This window comes from Anabrus simplex, chromosome 1 (genome assembly GCF_040414725.1).
Source record: "Anabrus simplex isolate iqAnaSimp1 chromosome 1, ASM4041472v1, whole genome shotgun sequence".
Lineage (NCBI taxonomy): Eukaryota > Metazoa > Arthropoda > Insecta > Orthoptera > Tettigoniidae > Anabrus > Anabrus simplex.
In genome coordinates this window covers 540,701,657-540,721,858 of record NC_090265.1, presented here as the reverse complement: position 1 = coordinate 540,721,858, position 20,202 = coordinate 540,701,657, and the positions used below count along the sequence as shown (strand labels likewise).

Here is a 20,202-nt window from a genome sequence, read left to right as displayed (position 1 = left end):
AAGCTGAAGGGACCAGCCCTCGTACCACTTCCCAAATTTCGTGGCAGATCCGGGTATCGATCCCAGGCCTCCGTGGCTGGTAGCTAATCACACTAACCATTACACTACAGAGGCAGACTATCATTATTATTATTAGGCCCCTATTATTATTTATCTGTTTACCCTCCAGGCTAAAGTCTATCGCTCGGGCTCAACGAGGGATAACACCTCTATAGCCTCAAGGGCAGTGTTCTGGAGTGTGAGACTTTGGGACGGGGGATACAACTGGAGAGTACGACCAGTACCTCGCCCAGGCGGCCTCACCTGCTATGCTGAACAGGGGCCTTGCGGAGGGATGGGAAGATTGGAAGGTATTTGCCTAGAGGAGAAGTGGGACTCCACGAAAATCCTCTTCGAGGATGGCTGAGGTGGGGATCGAACCCACTTCTACTCAGTTGACCTCCCAAGGCTGGGCGGACCTCATTCCAGCCCTCGTACCACTTCAAATTTCGTGGCACAGCCGGGAATCGAACCTGGGCTTCCGGGGTGTGGCCACTAGACACGCTAACCACTACACCACAGAGGCGAACATTATTATTATTATTATTATTATTATTATTATTATTATTATTATTATTATTATTATTATTAACTGAAATTTCAAAGTGCAGATCCTACTGAAACACCATGTTAAGAAAATTTTGACTTTCCTTTTTTAACGAAGATTTGTGTGGTCGTCCTTGTGATTCGTTGCCCTTCACTCCTGTTTATAACCGCGCCTGAGCACTGCATGCAAAGGCCAGTATTATTGCTGAGCACCGTCTTCCGTTTGTTGATTTCTTAACTTCCACAATCTCAGGAATCACTCATCAACTTTTGGGCATTGTATTGAAGAAATTCCGTTAACCTGCATAGAGACCGCTTACTGATATTCAACTCCTTTATAAGATGCATCACGAGGAAAATATTTATGAGATTAATATCTTGCCATTCAAATTTTAGAAGAGTCAGTCTTCGCCATTTCATTTTGGGGAAGCGGTAGGTGCATAATACCCCCGGCCACTATCGTTCATATCCTCCTCAGAGTGCCGTAAGTAGAATCCACTTTTCATAAACTAAGTTTATCTTAACGTATGCATAATAGTTTGTTGTCAAATCTCAACAAATTGAAGGCAAACAACGCAACAATCTGGTCCCATCTTTAAATAAAAGAAATGTTCCGCGTTAGAAATAGGCTAGGGAGTAGTGTTAAAAAAACCCTTATTACTATACAGTAATTCTTGTAGTTTTGCTGGTAATTTATTTGAAAGCTGTTGTTGTTTACGTAGTACAAATTAAAATATAAAATTAAACACTTAGGCCTATGATTTAATATCCCTAATTTATAATAACAAATGTTCAATTTTCTACAAGTCAGTGTTTTAAATGAGAAAATGATTTGGACTTTTCAGTTCTTCAACATGTGATACATTTTGAAGGTGTTTGGAAAGTTGGTCAAATTTAGAAATGTAAATGCATAAGTTACCTGGAAATAGAACATTAAATTAACCATCTGAGTACAACGACCCCCACCTGTACGACAATACAACCGCACTGACTGGTTAGTCTCCAGACGAACTATCACAGGCATGATTCACAACAATACAACACCGACAAATCAACAAGAACTACGCAACATAATTAAACAACTTGAAACAGCCTTAACCACCGCAGATCGTCCCCACCAACGAGCTTGAATATAATACATAGAGTGGCCATAACGCTGCCATCTTTGAAGAAAGTTGAACTGTTGCAGTTTTCCCTATATACATTACCAATCTAGTTTTAACCTGAAAATGCATATGGGATATTCCACATCAAACCGGAAGAAATCTGCAGAAAATGAACTTGCATCTTTCAAAAATTTCACAATTTTTAAATATTCGTAGATAGTGAAATGCGTCAAAATGAAGATTCTGTAAAAAAAAGTATTTTCGAAACTGTAACAGCACTCACGGAAAAAGCCGCGAATGACATGCGAATAAGAAATGAATAAAGAATTCTCGGAAGCAACAATGTTTATTATATTACAGTGATTACTATAATGATATTGAGTTCCGACAAGAAGTCACGTACCTACACAAGAAGTGGGCAACAACGCGGCTCGTGTTCGCAGATTGCAATATCCTGTCGGCTGCAGTTTGTGTAGGGTTAAGATACAAATTTTAAAACCTGAATAAATTAATTCACGTCCATACAATTACAGGAACCGAGCTCGATAGGTGCAGTCGCTTAAGTGCGGCCAGTATCCAGTATTCGGGAGATAGTAGGTTCGAACCCCACTGTCGGCAGCCCTGAAAATGGTTTTCCGTGGTTTCCCATTTTCACACCAGGCAAATGCTGGGGCTGTACCTTAATTAAGGCCACGGCCGCTTCCTTCCCACTCCTAACCTTTCCTGTCCCATCGTCGCCGTAAGACCTATCTGTGTCGATGCGACGTAAAACAACTAGCAAAAAACAATTACAGGAAGAATTCCAAAGTTTTGTTAACACAAGCCGTCTCCTGCTTTGAGAGGGAAACCATAGTGACTTTCATAATATTTTTAATATGGAGAAGTAGGTCAAGTGTAATATTAATCAATACATTATTAAGAGCGTTATTATTGTATTCTACAGAGTACTGCCTTTACAGCGGTAAATAAATTAATGTCCTATATTTTGATATATTTTTTCATAATATTTCTGTAAAACGTCGACTGTCGGAAAAATGTACTACCTTCAACAATAACAGTATAACGAAGACTGTTGAACATAGGAAGTTGATATTAAGCACAAATAACTCCAAGCACTTATTTTATGAAATATTATTTCAAAATTAATAAATGCACATTTCTTTTTTGCCGTCCGATTTCGTATGGAATACCCCATATTAGTAACTGGATGTTGAGAAATATTTTATGTATTTTCTTGTTTGAATCTGAGGGTTTACTGAACATTTTTTTGGTAACAACTTTTCTAAAAAATATAGTTACAAAATTTGTAAGTTGAATTTCAATTTTTATAACTTTTATGCGCAACATATCTTCATCAGATACACCGAAGTGCAGTAATTGTCAGGAAAACCACTCAACATTTTCAGCTAAATGTAGGGCTGAACCTCAACCTAACCCAACCCGAAAACATCCTACCCATCACACCCATTGACCTCCTTACCCCAACTTTCTCATCCACTCTCCCTGCCCCTCCACGGAGAACATTCTTAAGTTCATCACCCTGGCCCTCCAGAATGTTCTACCATTCCAACGCTCCCACGTCCTAGGTCAAATTCAATTGGCGGCTCGGTTGGTATTCCAGACTCACCTGGATGCCACGTATTCAGGGACGAAAATGCACTGTGCATTTTTTCCACTCAATCCATCTACAGTATTTTAGTAAGTGGAAGTCTACCACGGGGAACATATGTTCACTAAGAGCCAACCGACCGCTAATTGAATTACAGATCGATCACACAACCTGGATGTCATAATTTTGAAAGAAACATTCTTAACTAAAAGACAAAGATCTGACATCAAAAAATCACACACTCTACCGCTCTGACCGCCCTAACAGGGGCCGTGGAAGCGTAGCAATTAGTGTCAACAAATCCATCCCATCAAAAATGCACTACCATCAACTACAAGAATATTAGGCAAAAAAGTTAATAATCGAAATTACTATTGGTAATCAACATATTGAAATAGCCACAATTTACACTCCCACCGGTTCACCCCAACAAAAGACTACTACTATTTTAATTCCTTCCTTGAAGAGGGAGGCGGGCCTCCTAGACGGTGACGCCCTCTCTCAGGCCAGGAGATTTGTTACAGTGAAGGAGATGTGCAGAGAAGATGAGAGGGTTGGCGACCGTGGCCTATACTAGGAACTGTGCCGGCATTCGCATTTTGCAGGAGAATCGAAAACCACGGAAAACCATTCTCAGGACAGCCGACGGCGGGAACCAGCCCCTCTACATCTCCCGAATGCAGAGGCGTAAGCCACTGCAAAGTCGCGGTCACTCCCCGTCTGCTCAGTTGGTCAGTCGGAGAATTTGTTGAATACATAAATAAAAAATTGAAGTTTCATTAATTTTACACCTTGGGCTTGGGTGTTCGCACCACTCTCCTGGCTTTACTTTTGTTAACACTTTCAACTGTAGATGAGTACCTTCCCTTTCCTGCACACTTAGCATTGCAGTGGGGATCCCTAACCTTAAGAAAAGACGTGATTTATTGCGCAAAAGGGGAGACAAAATATAACCTAACTGTACAATATTTAACTCCCTGAGTGGTAAAACGCCGGCCCCGTGGTGTAGGGGTAGCGTGCCTGCCTCTCACCCGCGTTCGATTCCCGGCCAAGTCAGGGTTTTTTCTCTCGACCTGAGGGCTGGTGATTAGAATTGAGGAGCTATCTGACGGTGAGATGGCGGCCACAGTCTCGAAAGCCCAGAATAACGGCCGAGAGGATGCGTCGTGCTGACAACACAGCCCCTCGTAATCTGCAAGCCTTCGGGCTAAGCAGCGGTCGCTAGGTAGGCCAAAGCCCTTTCAAGGGCGTTAAGTGCCATGGGGTTTGATTTTTGAGTGGTAAAACATCCTACCAAATAGATACACCTCGAATCATGAGCAATCTCATGAGCACAACAAACATCGTGGATCGGAACCACACAAAATAAAATCACAAAAATGGCAAATATACACAATCAAAGATACAAAAACATGATGTAATATTTTCCAGGGCTCACCAAGGCAAGCATGCGGCATTTACGCTACTTTCACTCACTCAAAGACTCGATGAAAAATATAAGGAGATAAATTTACACTTTAAGAAACACTTCGTATTCAACGTAGGTTCCTGAAATAAATTACATGACACAAAATCAATCAACTGGTGGACTTTATAACAATACACACAAATCAACGTGGATTCCTGAAATAAATTATATGGCACAAATTCATAAAAAAATTAACAGATTAGGCTTTAACTTTCAACACATATTTCAACGTGTGTTCCTGAAATAGATTATATGACACAAAAATATTCCTTAGTGCGGTAATATGAAAGAAAATCCGAACAAAACGTCGCGATATAAAACATCTCGTCTACTGCAACACGTACTAACATGGACAAAAACCAATTAAATCATCACGAAGTATAGGCCGCAAAAATAAATTCTCATCGGTAAACGCACCTATCACCCTCGCCAAAGCGGAGATTCGATCTCTCAAAATAATGCAACAATCATAAAAAAATACAGGATCCAACCCTTTACACACGCTGCTCAAGAGTCTACCCGAGGCAAGTCACACAATATGAACATTGCAGGCCTTTCAAATGAGGAACGCGTCCTCTTACTCAAAATTATACAAAATAATACCTCATGTCCTAAAGTTACCAAAAACTGATACAAATATAAATGACGTCGTCAACATTCGCTCACATGAAAATAAACAAAACCGCACTGGTCACAAATCAAAGCACTCGCGCTCATAAAGTTAAACATGAATAATAAAGTGGCCTACTCTGTAATAATATCGTAACTTGAAGCTAAGAAATTGCCACATAGAACTTCGGAAAGTTACTGAAATATCTCCATCTTACAACTCGAGAAACTCGCATTAATAATAATAAATTTACAGAAAAATGTATTCTAATTATTCGGAACTTGAAATATGAAACAGCGTTCGAGGAACTCGTGAATCAAACACTAATTGACGCTCATCTTGATATTCAAAATGATCACGAAGATGACGCTATCAAAATTTCTGGATCCAAACTCCGCCATCTCACACATACTCATTCACACATCATGCAATAAATCCCAGAAAGGTGACGGCACGTTTCCGTACACTTTGAGCTCCCATTAATATTACTTTAATCTAGTCCTTCCTGACTTTAATTTGAATCCTTATTTACATTTACATTTAAGCCGCGAGAGGTACACCGCGTCTCAAACATCAAAGCAAAACAAATCAAAATAAATGAGGTTAAAATAAGAAACACTCGTAAAAGAAATGACTGTAACCACTCAGCTAAAAATCTGAGTAAAATGGAAAGGAAGCAAGCTGTGACCTTATGCAAACGGTCCACATTAACGTTATAATTATATTTACATTAACAACCTTCCTAACGTTTACTTTAAATAGGACATAGTCCTTCCAAACAAAGCAATATATACTGAAATTAAATATTAAAAATAACCTATCCTTTTGCAACATTAAAACACGTTCACACTCACATAATTATATTGAAAATTCTGTACTCCTTTCTGTACTATTTCGTTGACTTATCACCACCAGCCTTTCAGGACTGCCGACACCCCATTGTTTTAGCCAGCCATATCGAAAGTGGTGCATCCAGTAAAGAACCGGATCAGTCCTTGGGTCCCCATTCTCCTTGCGTTGAAGTGGTGATCTTGTAGTCTCCGTCGGTGCTTCTGGATGTTGTTCTTAAAAATCCCCTCGTTCTCGGGGTAGAAAACTGGTTCAAGATTAACCCACCAGTTACTAGAATACTACTGCTGGGGTAATTTCCACTGACCGTGAAACCAGTTCCCATTCGGTCGCGGAACAACTTCCCTTATCTAATCCCATAACTAGGTCAAATATTTCCCATTTAAATGCTGGATTGGAAATTACTGATTTTGATGTCCACAAAAATCTGTTTACACCGGCAAGCTACTAAACATTGAATGACTGTCTGGAATCTGTTTTTTCCTCCGAAAATCGAAAAATAAAAGCCATTCTCAAAAGATTAACATCTTGAAATGCAGACTGAGCGTCTTAAACCAAAGTTCAAGTCATTACACGCACTCGCGTAAACAATACTACTCACGATGTTATCTGCACAGAATCTCGCCGAATAATAGGTTAGCTAGCCCATGCGCTCATCGCTTTTATCAATTCGTCCTCTAAGACACCGTTGTATCCTCGATCGGGACCATCACTCGCCTAGACCAATGCCTAGCCAAATTGACTGTGGCTCTATCATTTCATTGGCTCAACACATCGCGTACCCGACGATTACTTCAAACGTATATTTTCAGGTCCTCTAGCCTCTCGCTGGGCCTCCGAAATGTTGTCCGTTGGTCTAGCCGTTGGAGTTATATTGTTTCCTTGTTCTGTTTTGTGTACGTTATGTCGAGATTCCTCCTTCTAAACTTAGCTGACGAGCAAACAAACCCGAGCTCCAAGCTCCCTGCAGAAATTGTGACATGTACTGCTGAATATAGATGTTACCTGCCAGTTACTAGTACTTAAAAAAGTCCGGCTCCATGGCTAAATGGTTAGCGTGCTGGCCTTTGGTCACAGGGGTCCCGGTTTCGATTCCCGGCAGGGTCGGGAATTTTAACCATAATTGGTTAATTCCCCTGGCACAGGGACTGGGTGTTTGTGTCGTCTTCATCATCATTTCATCCTCATCATGACGCGCAGGTCGCCTACGGGAGTAAAATCAAAAGACCTGCACCTGGCGAGCCGAAGTCCTTGGACACATCCCGGCATTAAAAGCCATACCCCATTTCATTTCAGTACTTGATAAAAATGAAATATTCTCTGTACATTCGAATAAATGACTGATTAATTAAATGAACACTTCAATAACGGCTCACCACTCTGGTTATATTTTCCCCAGGTTGCCATTATAGATAGAGTTTTTTTTTCAATTTGCTTTACGCCGCACCGACACAGATAGGTCTTATGGAGACGATAGGATGGGAAAGGCCTAGGAGCGGGAAGAAGCGGCCGTGACCTTAATTAAGATACACCCCCAGAATTGCCTGGTATGAAAATGGGAAACCACGGAAAACCATCTTCAGGGCTGCCCACAGTGGGATTCGAACCCAATATCTTCCAGATACAAGCTCACCGCTACGCGGCCAACTCGCCCGGTATGTATAGAGTTAATAAAGCAGATGCCTCTAGTCCCGGGCAGCCCTTAAGTGGGTAGGGGGTGCTAAGAATCTCCTGGTTCAATAAAGTGACATCTAACATGAGATTAGCAATGTAGAATGTGAGGAGGTTGTTCATGGCTGGCAAACTTAACAATGCAATTAAAGAAATGCCAAGGTTAAAGACTGATGTTCTTGGAATAAATTAAGATGGTCAGGCAGAGGTACATGAAAAAATAAAGGATAGAAATTTATATTACTCTGGCAGCCTTAAAACTGATATTAAAATAATGCCTTAATGGCGTAGCAATATTTGTGAAGTCATAAATTATGAAACATGCCATCAACTTATTCTCTTACAATGTCGCGTCAGTTCTCACCTACAATGACTGGTCTTAAGGTTTCTATTTGCACAATTTTGGAGTCAAGAATAAGACGAATTGCTACAGCCTTACATAAAAGTTTTACTTTGCAATGATATAGAAGTGAGCTCTCTTAATTCGAATTTTGGTATTCGTCGCTCTCAACTAGCAAAAGATCGTTGTCATTTTGCACTTTCTCCCACATTCCAAAACTGAAATATTCAATGATATCGTGCAATGTGACGTATTACATCTGTTCCAGCTGCTGAACGACCGACGTCTGGCGGGGCTGAGACGACTCTCTCAGAGTAACTTGAGCCAGGTGACGCAACAGGCCAGAGGAGAGTTCCAGTTCATCCCCATGCACGTCGAGAAGGAGACTCGTGAAGCTCGCAATGGTAGGTTCGTCCACAATCGGATTTCACAAGGAAATGAATGAAGCTCCCGCTAACGAATTCGGTGAAACTCTCAGCTAAAAGAGATATATGTATTAAAAAGTAGGGTAGAGTCCTACATTTCGCAATCGTATCTAAGTGCAGGTAGAAACAGACGAAATATTGTGAACACTTGACAGTTATTTGATAGAAGGCTCGTGAGCTTCCTAATCTTCACGACATGTTTTCTATTATAAAGAGCTTCATTTATAACCAGTTAAGCTCTCCCGAACATGCCCCCTTGTTGGATAGCATCTGGTCTTCTTACCACGCAAAAATGAAGATAAATGTTTGAAAATGTGTTGGAAATCAATTTACAAGCAAGTAAAAACTTTTTATTTCTAGAATGTGGGAACAGTGCATTTATTGTCTGTCCGTAGTAAAAAACAGTTGTGTTCGAGCACTGTTTTGCTACAGTCCATTATCATGACCCAGCAGTAGTATTTTTCAGTATTTTCAAAGTTGATTGTTTTCTTTATTCATCGTCTAATCCACACTTATAATATATAGAAGTGTGCAAGGCAGGATATTAATTTTTATTACCGTTACAACTGATAAAACGTGTATAAATAAACCTGTTCCTTTTGTATTGTTATAATTTTTGCACACAAAATAACATCAAAGGTAAATTTAAATATGCAATTTATATAAGTAAATATTCAGTTTCTTCTGTAGCTCATATCGTTTTGACACAATCTTTATATTTGTGTGCATTTATTTCTGTATCACAGACCCAAACAGGAACAGTATACATACAGTTACAACGTGTATACAAATTACACTGAAGAAAAAGTAAATTGCAACACCCAGAAGGAGTGGTGCTACATTGCTGCAATTGAACATGCAGGACGAGTGTTCGGTTGTCATTCCATGATTACACATTCAGGTCCCTCTGACCGCAAGTTTGGACAACAATCAATACAGGATGTGCCCAACACGAGCTGCAATACATTGATGAATTCGTCGAGGCATGGAGTCAGTAAGGCCCTGGATCGCTTCCTGAGGTATTGTGGCCCATGCTTGCTGCACTGCACGGGTCAGTTGTTCCAGAGTTGTGGGTGGCTGAGGACGGTTGGCCAGTTGTCGACCCATCATGTCCCGCACATGCTCAATAGGGCTGAGGTCCGGGGATCTGACGGGCCATTCTAAGGTTGTGATGTCGTGGAGAGCTTCTCTGGAAATGCATGCAATGTGAACCCGGGCACTGTCCTGCTGAAACATCCCATTAGCAATGTTCGCCATCATAGGGACAACCACTGGATTGAGTACCCTATCAACGTACTGTCGAGCAGTCATAGTGACCTCAACAAGCACTAATTGTGATTTCACATTAAAGCCAATAGCTCCCCAGACCATGATGCTTGGTGTTGGCCCTGTGTGCCTCTCAACAATAAGATCTGGGCGGCCCCTCTCCCCGGTACGTCGGCGCACACGATTCCGGCGATCACTGCAGGCAAGACGGAAGTGCGATTCATCATTAAAGACGACCCTATGCCATTTGTTGACCCACGTCGATCTTTCTCGACACCAGGCCAGCCGTACACGTCGTTGTTGTGGGGTCAATGGAACACCTTCTGCAGGGACACGGGCTCGTAAGCAAGCTGCACGCAGGCGATTACCAACTGTTTGTTGTGTAACGTGGGGTGCCACAGCTGCTCGAATTTGCGCTGCTGTTGCATGGGGTTCCATCCGGGCCATCCGAATGATGCGGCGATCCTCTCTCACAGTTGTCTGTCGCGCTGGGCCTGTGCCAGGTCTACGAGCGTGGGTACCTTCATTTGACCACTGCTGCCATACACGTTGTACCGTAGATGCCTGTCGGCCAACACGTGCAGCGACAGTCCTTAGCGATAATCCTGCTTCACACAGCCCAATTATCCGAGCCCTCTCAAACGGCGCCAGTTGTTAATAACGTGCTCTTCTCTGTCGTCGAGGCATGTTTGACGGGGAACACTTCACTGCACAGACTGCAAGTCAACTACGCTACAGCAGAGTCCGTATACTGGAGTTGATTCCTCCGCGACCAATCACGTGGGGAGATCTGTAGCAACAATCCAATGGGTCTGAAACTTCGATCGTTTACATAGCTACATGACATCGTTCCATATCTTGAAAATCAACACAAACGACCAATGCCTTCATGGTGTTGCAGTTTCCATTTTCTTAAGTGTATTAAAATGGCCTTCCTAAACAGAATATATTTAAGTTAGTTAGCTGTTTGGAAAACATAAAGGTCTTTCTATCATCCAGGCCTCAAAGTGAGGATTTCCGTACAAAGCTGTTTTCGTTCGGAAAGGTTGTGTTTCTCATACATGCTCAACTTAACTATTTATTTCATATGTAGAAGTTTGATCACGATTCTAAGCGAGAGCTTTATGTATTTTCTATGTAAGAAAACGTACATTTACAGCCGATGTAGTACTGAGGGTAGAAAAATGAACCGTAATTTATAATTATTCTAGAATAATAATTTAGGAAAGAAGAAATAATACGGCGAAATTAATATTCATGATATTTTAAAAATTCTTAATTATGTTCCACTTCATTTACAGTGTGATCTACTCGAATTTCTTTCTTGTTTCGGAGAAAATTAAGAAAAATTAACGTACTTTTATTCGTAAAACATTCCTTGAAAATATCACTTAAGTGGAAGTAAAGCAATGGTTTATCGGAGAATACATATCACATCTTAATGATAAGTTGTGAAGTTAATGTTTATGCAAATGGATATTTTGAGTGATGTTGGAGAACTCCAAACTACTGATCAATTGCACCGTTGTAGTTTCCGTCCCTTTAGATTTACAATGGATGGCCTAATACTAGCTAATTCTAATGCAATTCCGATTGCTAAATTCTAGGCAGGAACCATCTGACACCATATATGTACATATCTTGTTTGTTTTGTTTTTTAATATAGTGCCGGTATGTTTCTATCCGTGTTTGTTTTTGAGTAGTTGGTATGATTTGATATTTATGTTTTATTATTATGATTATAGTACATATTGCACCCATTTCTCACTCACATTTTGTAGTACACTCTGGCTCGAACAAATAAAAAGAACTAATTTTAAGTTCAGTAAGATTACTAATAAAAGCCCGACTCACTGGCTGAATGGTCAGCGTTGAGGCCTTCGGGTCAGAGGGTCCCGGATTCGATTCCCGGCCAGATCGGGGATTTTAATCGTGTTTGATTAATTCTTCTAGCTCTGGGACTGGGTATTTGTGTCCGTTTCAACATTTTCCTCTTCATATTCAGAAACACACTACCAACGACCACAGAAGCACGCAATAGTGATTACAGCTTTCCATATAAGGCTGGCGTCAGGAAGGGCAATCTGCCGTAAAACAGGGTCAAATCCACGTGTGCGACACAGTTCGCACCCGCTACCCCAAAGGTGTGGGAAGAGCTGTAGAAGAAGAAGAAGAAGAAGAAGAAGAAGAAGAAGAAGATCACTAATGAAAGTTACAGTGAGTATTATTAATAATAATGTTAATATGGTTTTACGTACCACTAACAACGTTTACGGTTTCCGGATCACGCGAGATACCGGAAATTTGTTCCGTAGGAGTTCCTTTACGTGTCGATACATCTATACCACAGGACTGTGCCGGGACTGAACACGCCAACTTGCTCTATCTTTTACAGAAGTGAAAATCTCACTAGAAATTAACTCTACTTCTTCATGTAACACAGAGTTACAGACTACATAATTAATACACCCAAAAATGTTTTTTTCTAATATTTATGTAAAACACACTGCTGGTCATTAAAATTACAACACTATGAAGGGTGCACGCAAATGATGAGAAGAAGAGATTTTTTTTTTTTTTTTTTTTTTGCTTTCCAGTACTTGGGAGTCCCGAGGCACGGCACATTTCGGCCTCTCTACTCATCTGTAGCAGCGACGTGAAGACATCAGGGAGTAGTCGCTGGCGGGGAAAAATCGATCTGGCTATGGCGGAACAAGTCCGCCATGTCAGAAATGAAAACCCCTCATCACTGAGCTGTTAAAAGAGCTAGTAAACTAGTGCTAGGGAGGCAAGGTATTGAGGAGGGTATTAATTAATGATGTATGATTTGGAGAAGAAGGCATAAATCATGAGGAGGGAGAACTTTCGGGCGATGTCACATGATAAGATATCTAGGGAGCCAGTAGCTGTCAGGAGGGCATATGGTAGGATAATCACATAGCAAGCCGCGCAGCATAGCTGTACTTTATGCGAGCCAGTAAGGACACTGTGAAACAGTACAGTAGGGGAGGACAGGGATCCACTATTATGTAGTGGAAGTACCCTTGCCACCGTTTCTCTGCACAGCCTGTATGTCTTGTCGAAGAATGCGGAAACCGTACCACCGGGTCTTGCTTATGTATGTGTTGAATCCTTTAGTGATGGTGACGGTAGTACTGTAGTAGTGACGGTAATTGTTGTTGTAAGTGGAAATAAAACTATGCAACAATCCCGGCCGCCTCCTGTAGGCTCAGCAGTGGTTGTTCGGAGTACAATTTTCTGATTCGGGACGTCTTGAAGTGGCACATCGTGTACATAGACCTCGAATAAAACTACCCCGTTTTCTTTAAATATTACTGGTAGAATGTATGTACCGGTACTGTATGTTAATGGATGAACTGGAGTACGAATAATGACTCGGCGGTTGCAGAGTGGACTTCGGGCTACAGGTGGCCACGGCTGGTCCATGGTCCGACAGCTCTACACTCCGACCGGCCAACCGAGCAGAGGAGAGGTGGCCGCGGCTCTGCCGTGGCTCTACGCCTCCGCATTCGGGAGAGGGAGAAGGGAGAAGGGATGGCCCCCACCGCCGGCTGTCCTGAGAATGGTTTTCCGTGGTTTTCCATTCTCCTGCACTAAGGTGAATGCTGGGACAGTTCCTAGTATAGACCACGGCGGCCAAACCCTTCACCTTCTCCGCGCATCTCCTCCGTATCACATCTCCCTGGCCTGAGAGACGGCGTTACCGTCCAGGAGGCCCGCCGTCCCTTTCAGGGAAGGAATGAAAACGTTTTAGTAGTAATAATAGTTGTAGTAGTAGTAGTTGTTGTTGTAATAATGAAAAGAAGCAGATGCAAGGCGAAACTCTATGAGGAGCCTCTTTCCCCGTAAGATTTCCTCTACATGACAGATGTTTACAGTTGACTAGACATCTCATATAGTATTAACCCCAGTAATGTTCCTCAGGCAAGGTGCCAACTATTCTGACAGATGCCCTTACTGGCAGATGTTTACAGTTGACTCGATATCTCATACCGTACTTGTTCCTCAGGTGTACGGCGCCAGTTACTCCGACAGAGGTCTATACTGGACGACTCAGTGTGGTCGATAGAAGCCATCACCCGAGATCTCGGTGTGCGGGTGGAAGCAGCTCGGGACCGGTCACTGGAAATGGTTCGAGGAGCCTCCGACATGGAACAATGGCGTTATCTCACTGGAATCGGTAAGGACAACATCCACATCCTTGAAAGTTCCGACTATTATCCTCAGTGTGTCTTTATTACTCTATTCCCTAGTTATTCAACTTCGTAAATCATAGCATTAACATTTAACACATAATTATACGCTAATACAATTGATTTATTGAGTTAAGAGGTATTAACACCCAGAAATGGAGCGAAAAGTGCTGTCGCATGAACGTTCCAAGAAGTGCTTAATACAGTCTCGCGAACATTGTGTTCACTTCATGTTTTCAGAACTACTCGTTTTACCAGGGGTTTCTATTGGATATTATTTTGTTATCTGTTTAAATTATCTGTACTGGCAATAAATGCTGTCCGTTCTACATCTTACAAAAGACGAAACATACTAACTAAACTCTGTTCTCGATTAGGCTAGGCAGAGTAGCCCTGTAAGGAGCATTAGGCCTAGCTCATGAAAGCTACCTTTGATTTCTGCTCATTGGCAAAAATAAAACCTCTTGCGCTATCTCCAACCTCGAAACGTATTTATTTCAGGAGCTGTCGTGTCTGTTTTTCTTACTCTATCTCTATGAAAATTCGTCATTTCAGGAACTATCTGCCTACGATATGTCTTAGTTTCAGGAGCTGTCGTGGCAGTCATTCTTGCGCTGTCTCTAACTACGAAACTGTTTCAGGAGCTGCTGTAGCATTTCAGCAGTTCTTCTTGCGCTGGCTGTAATTACGAGACGTCTTTGTTTCAAGAGTTAATCTGGCAGTTCGACAGTTTTTCTTTCACAGTCTCTTGTTTCATGAGTTCTGTAGCAGTTTTTCTTGCGCTGTTTCTGACTACGAGACGTCTTTGTTTCGGCAGTTGCTGTAGCAGTTCTTCCTGCGCTGTTTCTAACTACGAGATATCTTTGTTTCGGCAGTTGCTGTAGCAGTTCTTCCTGCGCTGTTTCTAACTACGAGACGTCTTTGTTTCGGCAGTTGCTGTAGCAGTTCTTCCTGCGCTGTTTCTAACTACGAGATATCTTTGTTTCGGCAGTTGCTGTAGCAGTTCTTCCTGCGCTGTTTCTAACTACGAGACGTCTTTGTTTCGGCAGTTGCTGTAGCAGTTCTTCCTGCGCTGTTTCTAACTACGAGACATCTTTGTTTCGGCAGTTGCTGTAGCAGTTCTTCCTGCGCTGTTTCTAACTACGAGACGTCTTTGTTTCGGCAGTTGCTGTAGCAGTTCTTCCTGCGCTGTTTCTAACTACGAGATATCTTTGTTTCGGCAGTTGCTGTAGCAGTTCTTGCGCTGTTTCTAACTACGAGATGTCTTTGTTTTGGCAGTTGCTGTAGTAGTTCTTCCTGCGCTGTTTCTAACTATGAGCCATCTTTGTTTCGGCAGTTGCTGTAGTAGTTCTTCTTGCGCTGTTTCTAACTATGAGCCATCTTTGTTTCGGCAGTTGCTATAGCAGTTCTTCTTGCGCTGTTTCTAACTACGAGATATCTTTGTTTCGGCAGTTGCTGTAGCAGTTCTTGCGCTGTTTCTAACTACGAGATGTCTTTGTTTTGGCAGTTGCTGTAGTAGTTCTTCTTGCGCTGTTTCTAACTACGAGATATCTTTGTTTCGGCAGTTGCTATAGCAGTTCTTCTTGCGCTGTTTCTAACTACGAGATGTCTTTGTTTTGGCAGTTGCTGTAGTAGTTCTTCTTGCGCTGTTTCTAACTACGAGATATCTTTGTTTCGGCAGTTGCTGTAGCAGTTCTTGCGCTGTTTCTAACTACGAGATGTCTTTGTTTTGGCAGTTGCTGTAGTAGTTCTTCTTGCGCTGTTTCTAACTACGAGATATCTTTGTTTCGGCAGTTGCTATAGCAGTTTTTCTTGCGCTGTTTCTAACTATGAGCCATCTTTGTTTCGGCAGTTGCTGTAGCAGTTTTTCTTGCGCTGTTTCTAACTACGAGCCATCTTTGTTTCGGCAGTTGCTATAGCAGTTTTTCTTGCGCTGTTTCTAACTATGAGCCATCTTTGTTTCGGCAGTTGCTGTAGCAGTTCTTCTTGCGCTGTTTTTAACTATGAGCCATCTTTGTTTCGGCAGTTGTTGTAGCAGTTCTTCTTGCGCTGTTTTTAACTATGAGCCATCTTTGTTTCGGCAGTTGCTATAGCAGTTTTTCTTGCGCTGTTTCTAACTACGAGCCATCTTTGTTTCGGCAGTTGTTGTAGCAGTTCTTCTTGCGCTGTTTTTAACTATGAGCCATCTTTGTTTCGGCAGTTGCTGTAGCAGTTCTTCTTGCGCTGTTTTTAACTATGAGCCATCTTTGTTTCGGCAGTTGTTGTAGCAGTTCTTCTTGCGCTGTTTTTAACTATGAGCCATCTTTGTTTCGGCAGTTGTTGTAGCAGTTCTTCTTGCGCTGTTTTTAACTATGAGCCATCTTTGTTTCGGCAGTTGCTATAGCAGTTTTTCTTGCGCTGTTTCTAACTACGAGCCATCTTTGTTTCGGCAGTTGTTGTAGCAGTTCTTCTTGCGCTGTTTTTAACTATGAGCCATCTTTGTTTCGGCAGTTGTTGTAGCAGTTCTTCTTGCGCTGTTTTTAACTATGAGCCATCTTTGTTTCGGCAGTTGTTGTAGCAGTTCTTCTTGCGCTGTTTTTAACTATGAGCCATCTTTGTTTCGGCAGTTGTTGTAGCAGTTCTTCTTGCGCTGTTTTTAACTATGAGCCATCTTTGTTTCGGCAGTTGTTGTAGCAGTTCTTCTTGCGCTGTTTTTAACTATGAGCCATCTTTGTTTCGGCAGTTGTTGTAGCAGTTCTTCTTGCGCTGTTTCTAACTACGTGATATCTTTGTTTCGGCAGTTGCTATAGCAGTTCTTCTTGCGCTGTTTTTAACTACGAGCCATCTTTGTTTCGGCAGTTGCTATAGCAGTTCTTCTTGCGCTGTTTTTAACTACGAGCCATCTTTGTTTCGGCAGTTGCTATAGCAGTTCTTCTTGCGCTGTTTTTAACTACGAGCCATCTTTGTTTCGGCAGTTGCTATAGCAGTTCTTCTTGCGCTGTTTCTAACTACGAGACGTCTTTGTTTCGGCAGTTGCTATAGCAGTTCTTCTTGCGCTGTTTTTAACTACGAGCCATCTTTGTTTCAGCAGTTGCTGTAGCAGTTCTTCTTGCGCTGTCTCTAACTACGAGACGTCTTTGCTTCAAGAACAGTCGTGACAGTTAGGCAGTTCTTTCCCTAACTAGGAGACGTCTTTGTTTCAGGAACAGTCGTGACAGTTCGGCAGTTCTTTCCCTAACTACGAGACGTCTTTGCTTCAGGAACAGTCGTGACAGTTAGGCAGTTCTTTCCCTAACTACGAGACGTCTTTGTTTCAGGAACAGTCGTGACAGTTCGGCAGGTTTTTCCCTAACTAGGAGACGTCTTTGTTTCAGGAACAGTCGTGACAGTTAGGCAGTTCTTTCCCTAACTACGAGACGTCTTTGCTTCAGGAACAGTCGTGACAGTTCGGTAGTTCTTTCCCTAACTACGAGACGTCTTTGTTTCAGGAGCCGCCGTAGCAGTTCTCCTCATATGGGTGCTGCTTGTTGGTGCAATCAGCTGTGGCTGTTGTGGAGCTGAGGACAAGGCTAGGCCCACTCTACTAGTGTGAGTACAGAGTATTTTGTTTGCCTTCATCTACAGGAATTTCTCAAAATAAAACTGCTGGTATTCAAAAGTTTTGACTGCTTCATATTAAATGATTTGTTGAATTCTTACCAGTGAACATCTCTGTTGAGAACATTTCGCTCCATCCCTACAGTACAGTTGGTGTTCTATGCCCTCTGTACCTGGCGCTCTGGGCACTAGCCATGGTCGCTCTGCTAGTGGGAGGTCATGGAGAAGTGTTCGTGTGTCGTCCTCTGTACGATGAACCTGGATATGGAGCACTGACTAAGCTGATGGACAAACCAGGAGTGCTATTCCAGCGTGGAGGAGGTTTCTTCTCCAGTTTGTTGTACGGCAACGACAGTCTCAATGTACCTCTGAAGGATGTACTCATGTAAGTAATTTCATTTCGGTGAGAGGTAAATAATAATAATAAAGGTATTCAACTAGGAAGAAATCCAAATAAAATCACTATAGATTGTTTAGCTTTCGCAGATGACATGGCGTTTGCTACAGACTCATTAGATAATGCTCAAGAACAAATAAGAGAATTACAGAAACAAGCGGCCAAAATAGGACTGCAAATATAATAAATACATACATACATACATACATACATACATACATACATACATACATACATACATACATACATACATACATACATACATACATACATACATACATACATACATACATACATTATCATTATAGACTGTTATGCCTTTCAGCGTTCAGTCTGCAAGCCTGCCTTTGAGAATTTAGTAAACGTCGCCACAATCCTCGGTTTGCAACTAGTGTTGTGGCCTCATTTAAATCTTAATCTTTAAATCGTTAGAAACAGAGTCTAACCATCGTCGTCTTGGTCTACCTCTACTTCTCTTACCCTCCATAACAGAGTCCATTATTCTCCTAGGTAACCTATCCTCCTCCATTCGCCTCACATGACCCCACCACCGAAGCCGGTTTATGCGTACAGCTTCATCCATCGAGTTCATTCCTAAATTAGCCTTTATCTCCTCATTCCGAGTACCCTCCTGCCATTGTTCCCACCTGTTTGTACCAGCAATCATTCTTGCTACTTTCATGTCTGTTACTTCTAACTTATGAATAAGATATCCTGAGTCCACCCAGCTTTCGCTCCCGTAAAGCAAAGTTGGTCTGAAAACAGACCGATGTAAAGATAGTTTCGTCTGGGAGCTGACTTCGTTCTTACAGAATACTGTTGATCGCAACTGCGAGCTCACTGCATTAGCTTTACTACACCTTGATTCAATCTCGCTTACTATATTACCATCCTGGGAAAAAACACAACCTAAACACTTGAAATTATCGACCTGTTCTAGCTTTGTATCACCAATCTGACATTCAATTCTGTTGAATTTCTTACCTACTGACATCAATTTAGTCTTCGAGAGGCTAATTTTCATACCATACTCATTGCACCTATTTTCAAGTTCTAAGATGTTAGACTGCAGGCTTTCGGCACAGTCTGCCATTAAGACCAAGTCGTCAGCATAGGCCAAACTATTTACTACATTTCCACCTAACTGAATCCCTCCCTGCCATTTTATACCTTTCGGCAGATGATCCATGTAAACTACAAACAGCAAAGGTGAAAGATTACAGCCTTGTCTAACTCCTGTAAGTACCCTGAACCAAGAACTCATTCTACCATCAATTCTCACTGAAGCCCAATTGTCAACATAAATGCCTTTGATTGATTTTAATAATCTACCTATAATTCCATAGTCCCCCAGTATAGCGAACACCTTTTCCCTCGGTACTCTGTCATATGCTTTCTCGAGATCTACGAAACATAAACACAACTGCCTATTCCTCTCGTAGCATTTTTCAATTACCTGGCGCATACTGAAAATCTGATCCTGACAGCCTCTCTGTGGTCTGAAACCACACTGGTTTTCATCCAACTTCCTCTCAACGACTGATCGCACCCTCCCTTCCAAGATGCCAGTGAATACTTTGCCTGGTATACTAATCAATGAGATACCTCGATAGTTATTGCAATCCTTCCTGTTCCCTTGCTTATAGATAGGTGCAATTACTGCTTTTGTCCTATCTGAAGGTACCTTACCAACACTCCACGCTAATTTTACTACTCAATGAAGCCATTTCATCCCTGCCTTCCCACTATACTTCACCATTTCAGGTCTAATTTCATCTATTCCTGCTGCCTTATGACAATGGAGTTTATTTAACATCCTTTCCACTTCCTCAGGCATAATTTTACCAACATCATTTTCCTCCTCCCCATGAGCTTGACTGTTCGCAGCACCACCAGGATGATTTCCTTTAACATTGAGAAGATGTTCAAAATATTCCCTCCACCTCTCCAGTGATTCTCTGGGATCTATTATGAGTTCACCTGAATTACTCAAAACACTGTTCATTTCCTTTTTCCCTCCCTTCCTAAGATTCTTTATTACTGTCCAGAAAGGTTTCCCTGCTGCTTGACCTAGCCTTTCCAGGTT

General features: G+C 41.9%; 1 protein-coding gene across 1 annotated transcript in view; it reads left to right on the top strand.

Annotated features, from left to right (window-relative positions):
* Window positions 1-20,202, top strand: part of prom (prominin) — a 330,972-nt gene that overhangs the window by 224,251 nt on the left and 86,519 nt on the right. Inside the window, exons 7-10 of the mRNA XM_067150593.2 lie at window positions 8,507-8,642; window positions 13,960-14,130; window positions 17,611-17,710; window positions 17,865-18,104. Coding sequence (XP_067006694.2) covers window positions 8,507-8,642; window positions 13,960-14,130; window positions 17,611-17,710; window positions 17,865-18,104 — 647 coding nt within the window. The remainder of the gene's footprint in view (window positions 1-8,506; window positions 8,643-13,959; window positions 14,131-17,610; window positions 17,711-17,864; window positions 18,105-20,202) is intronic.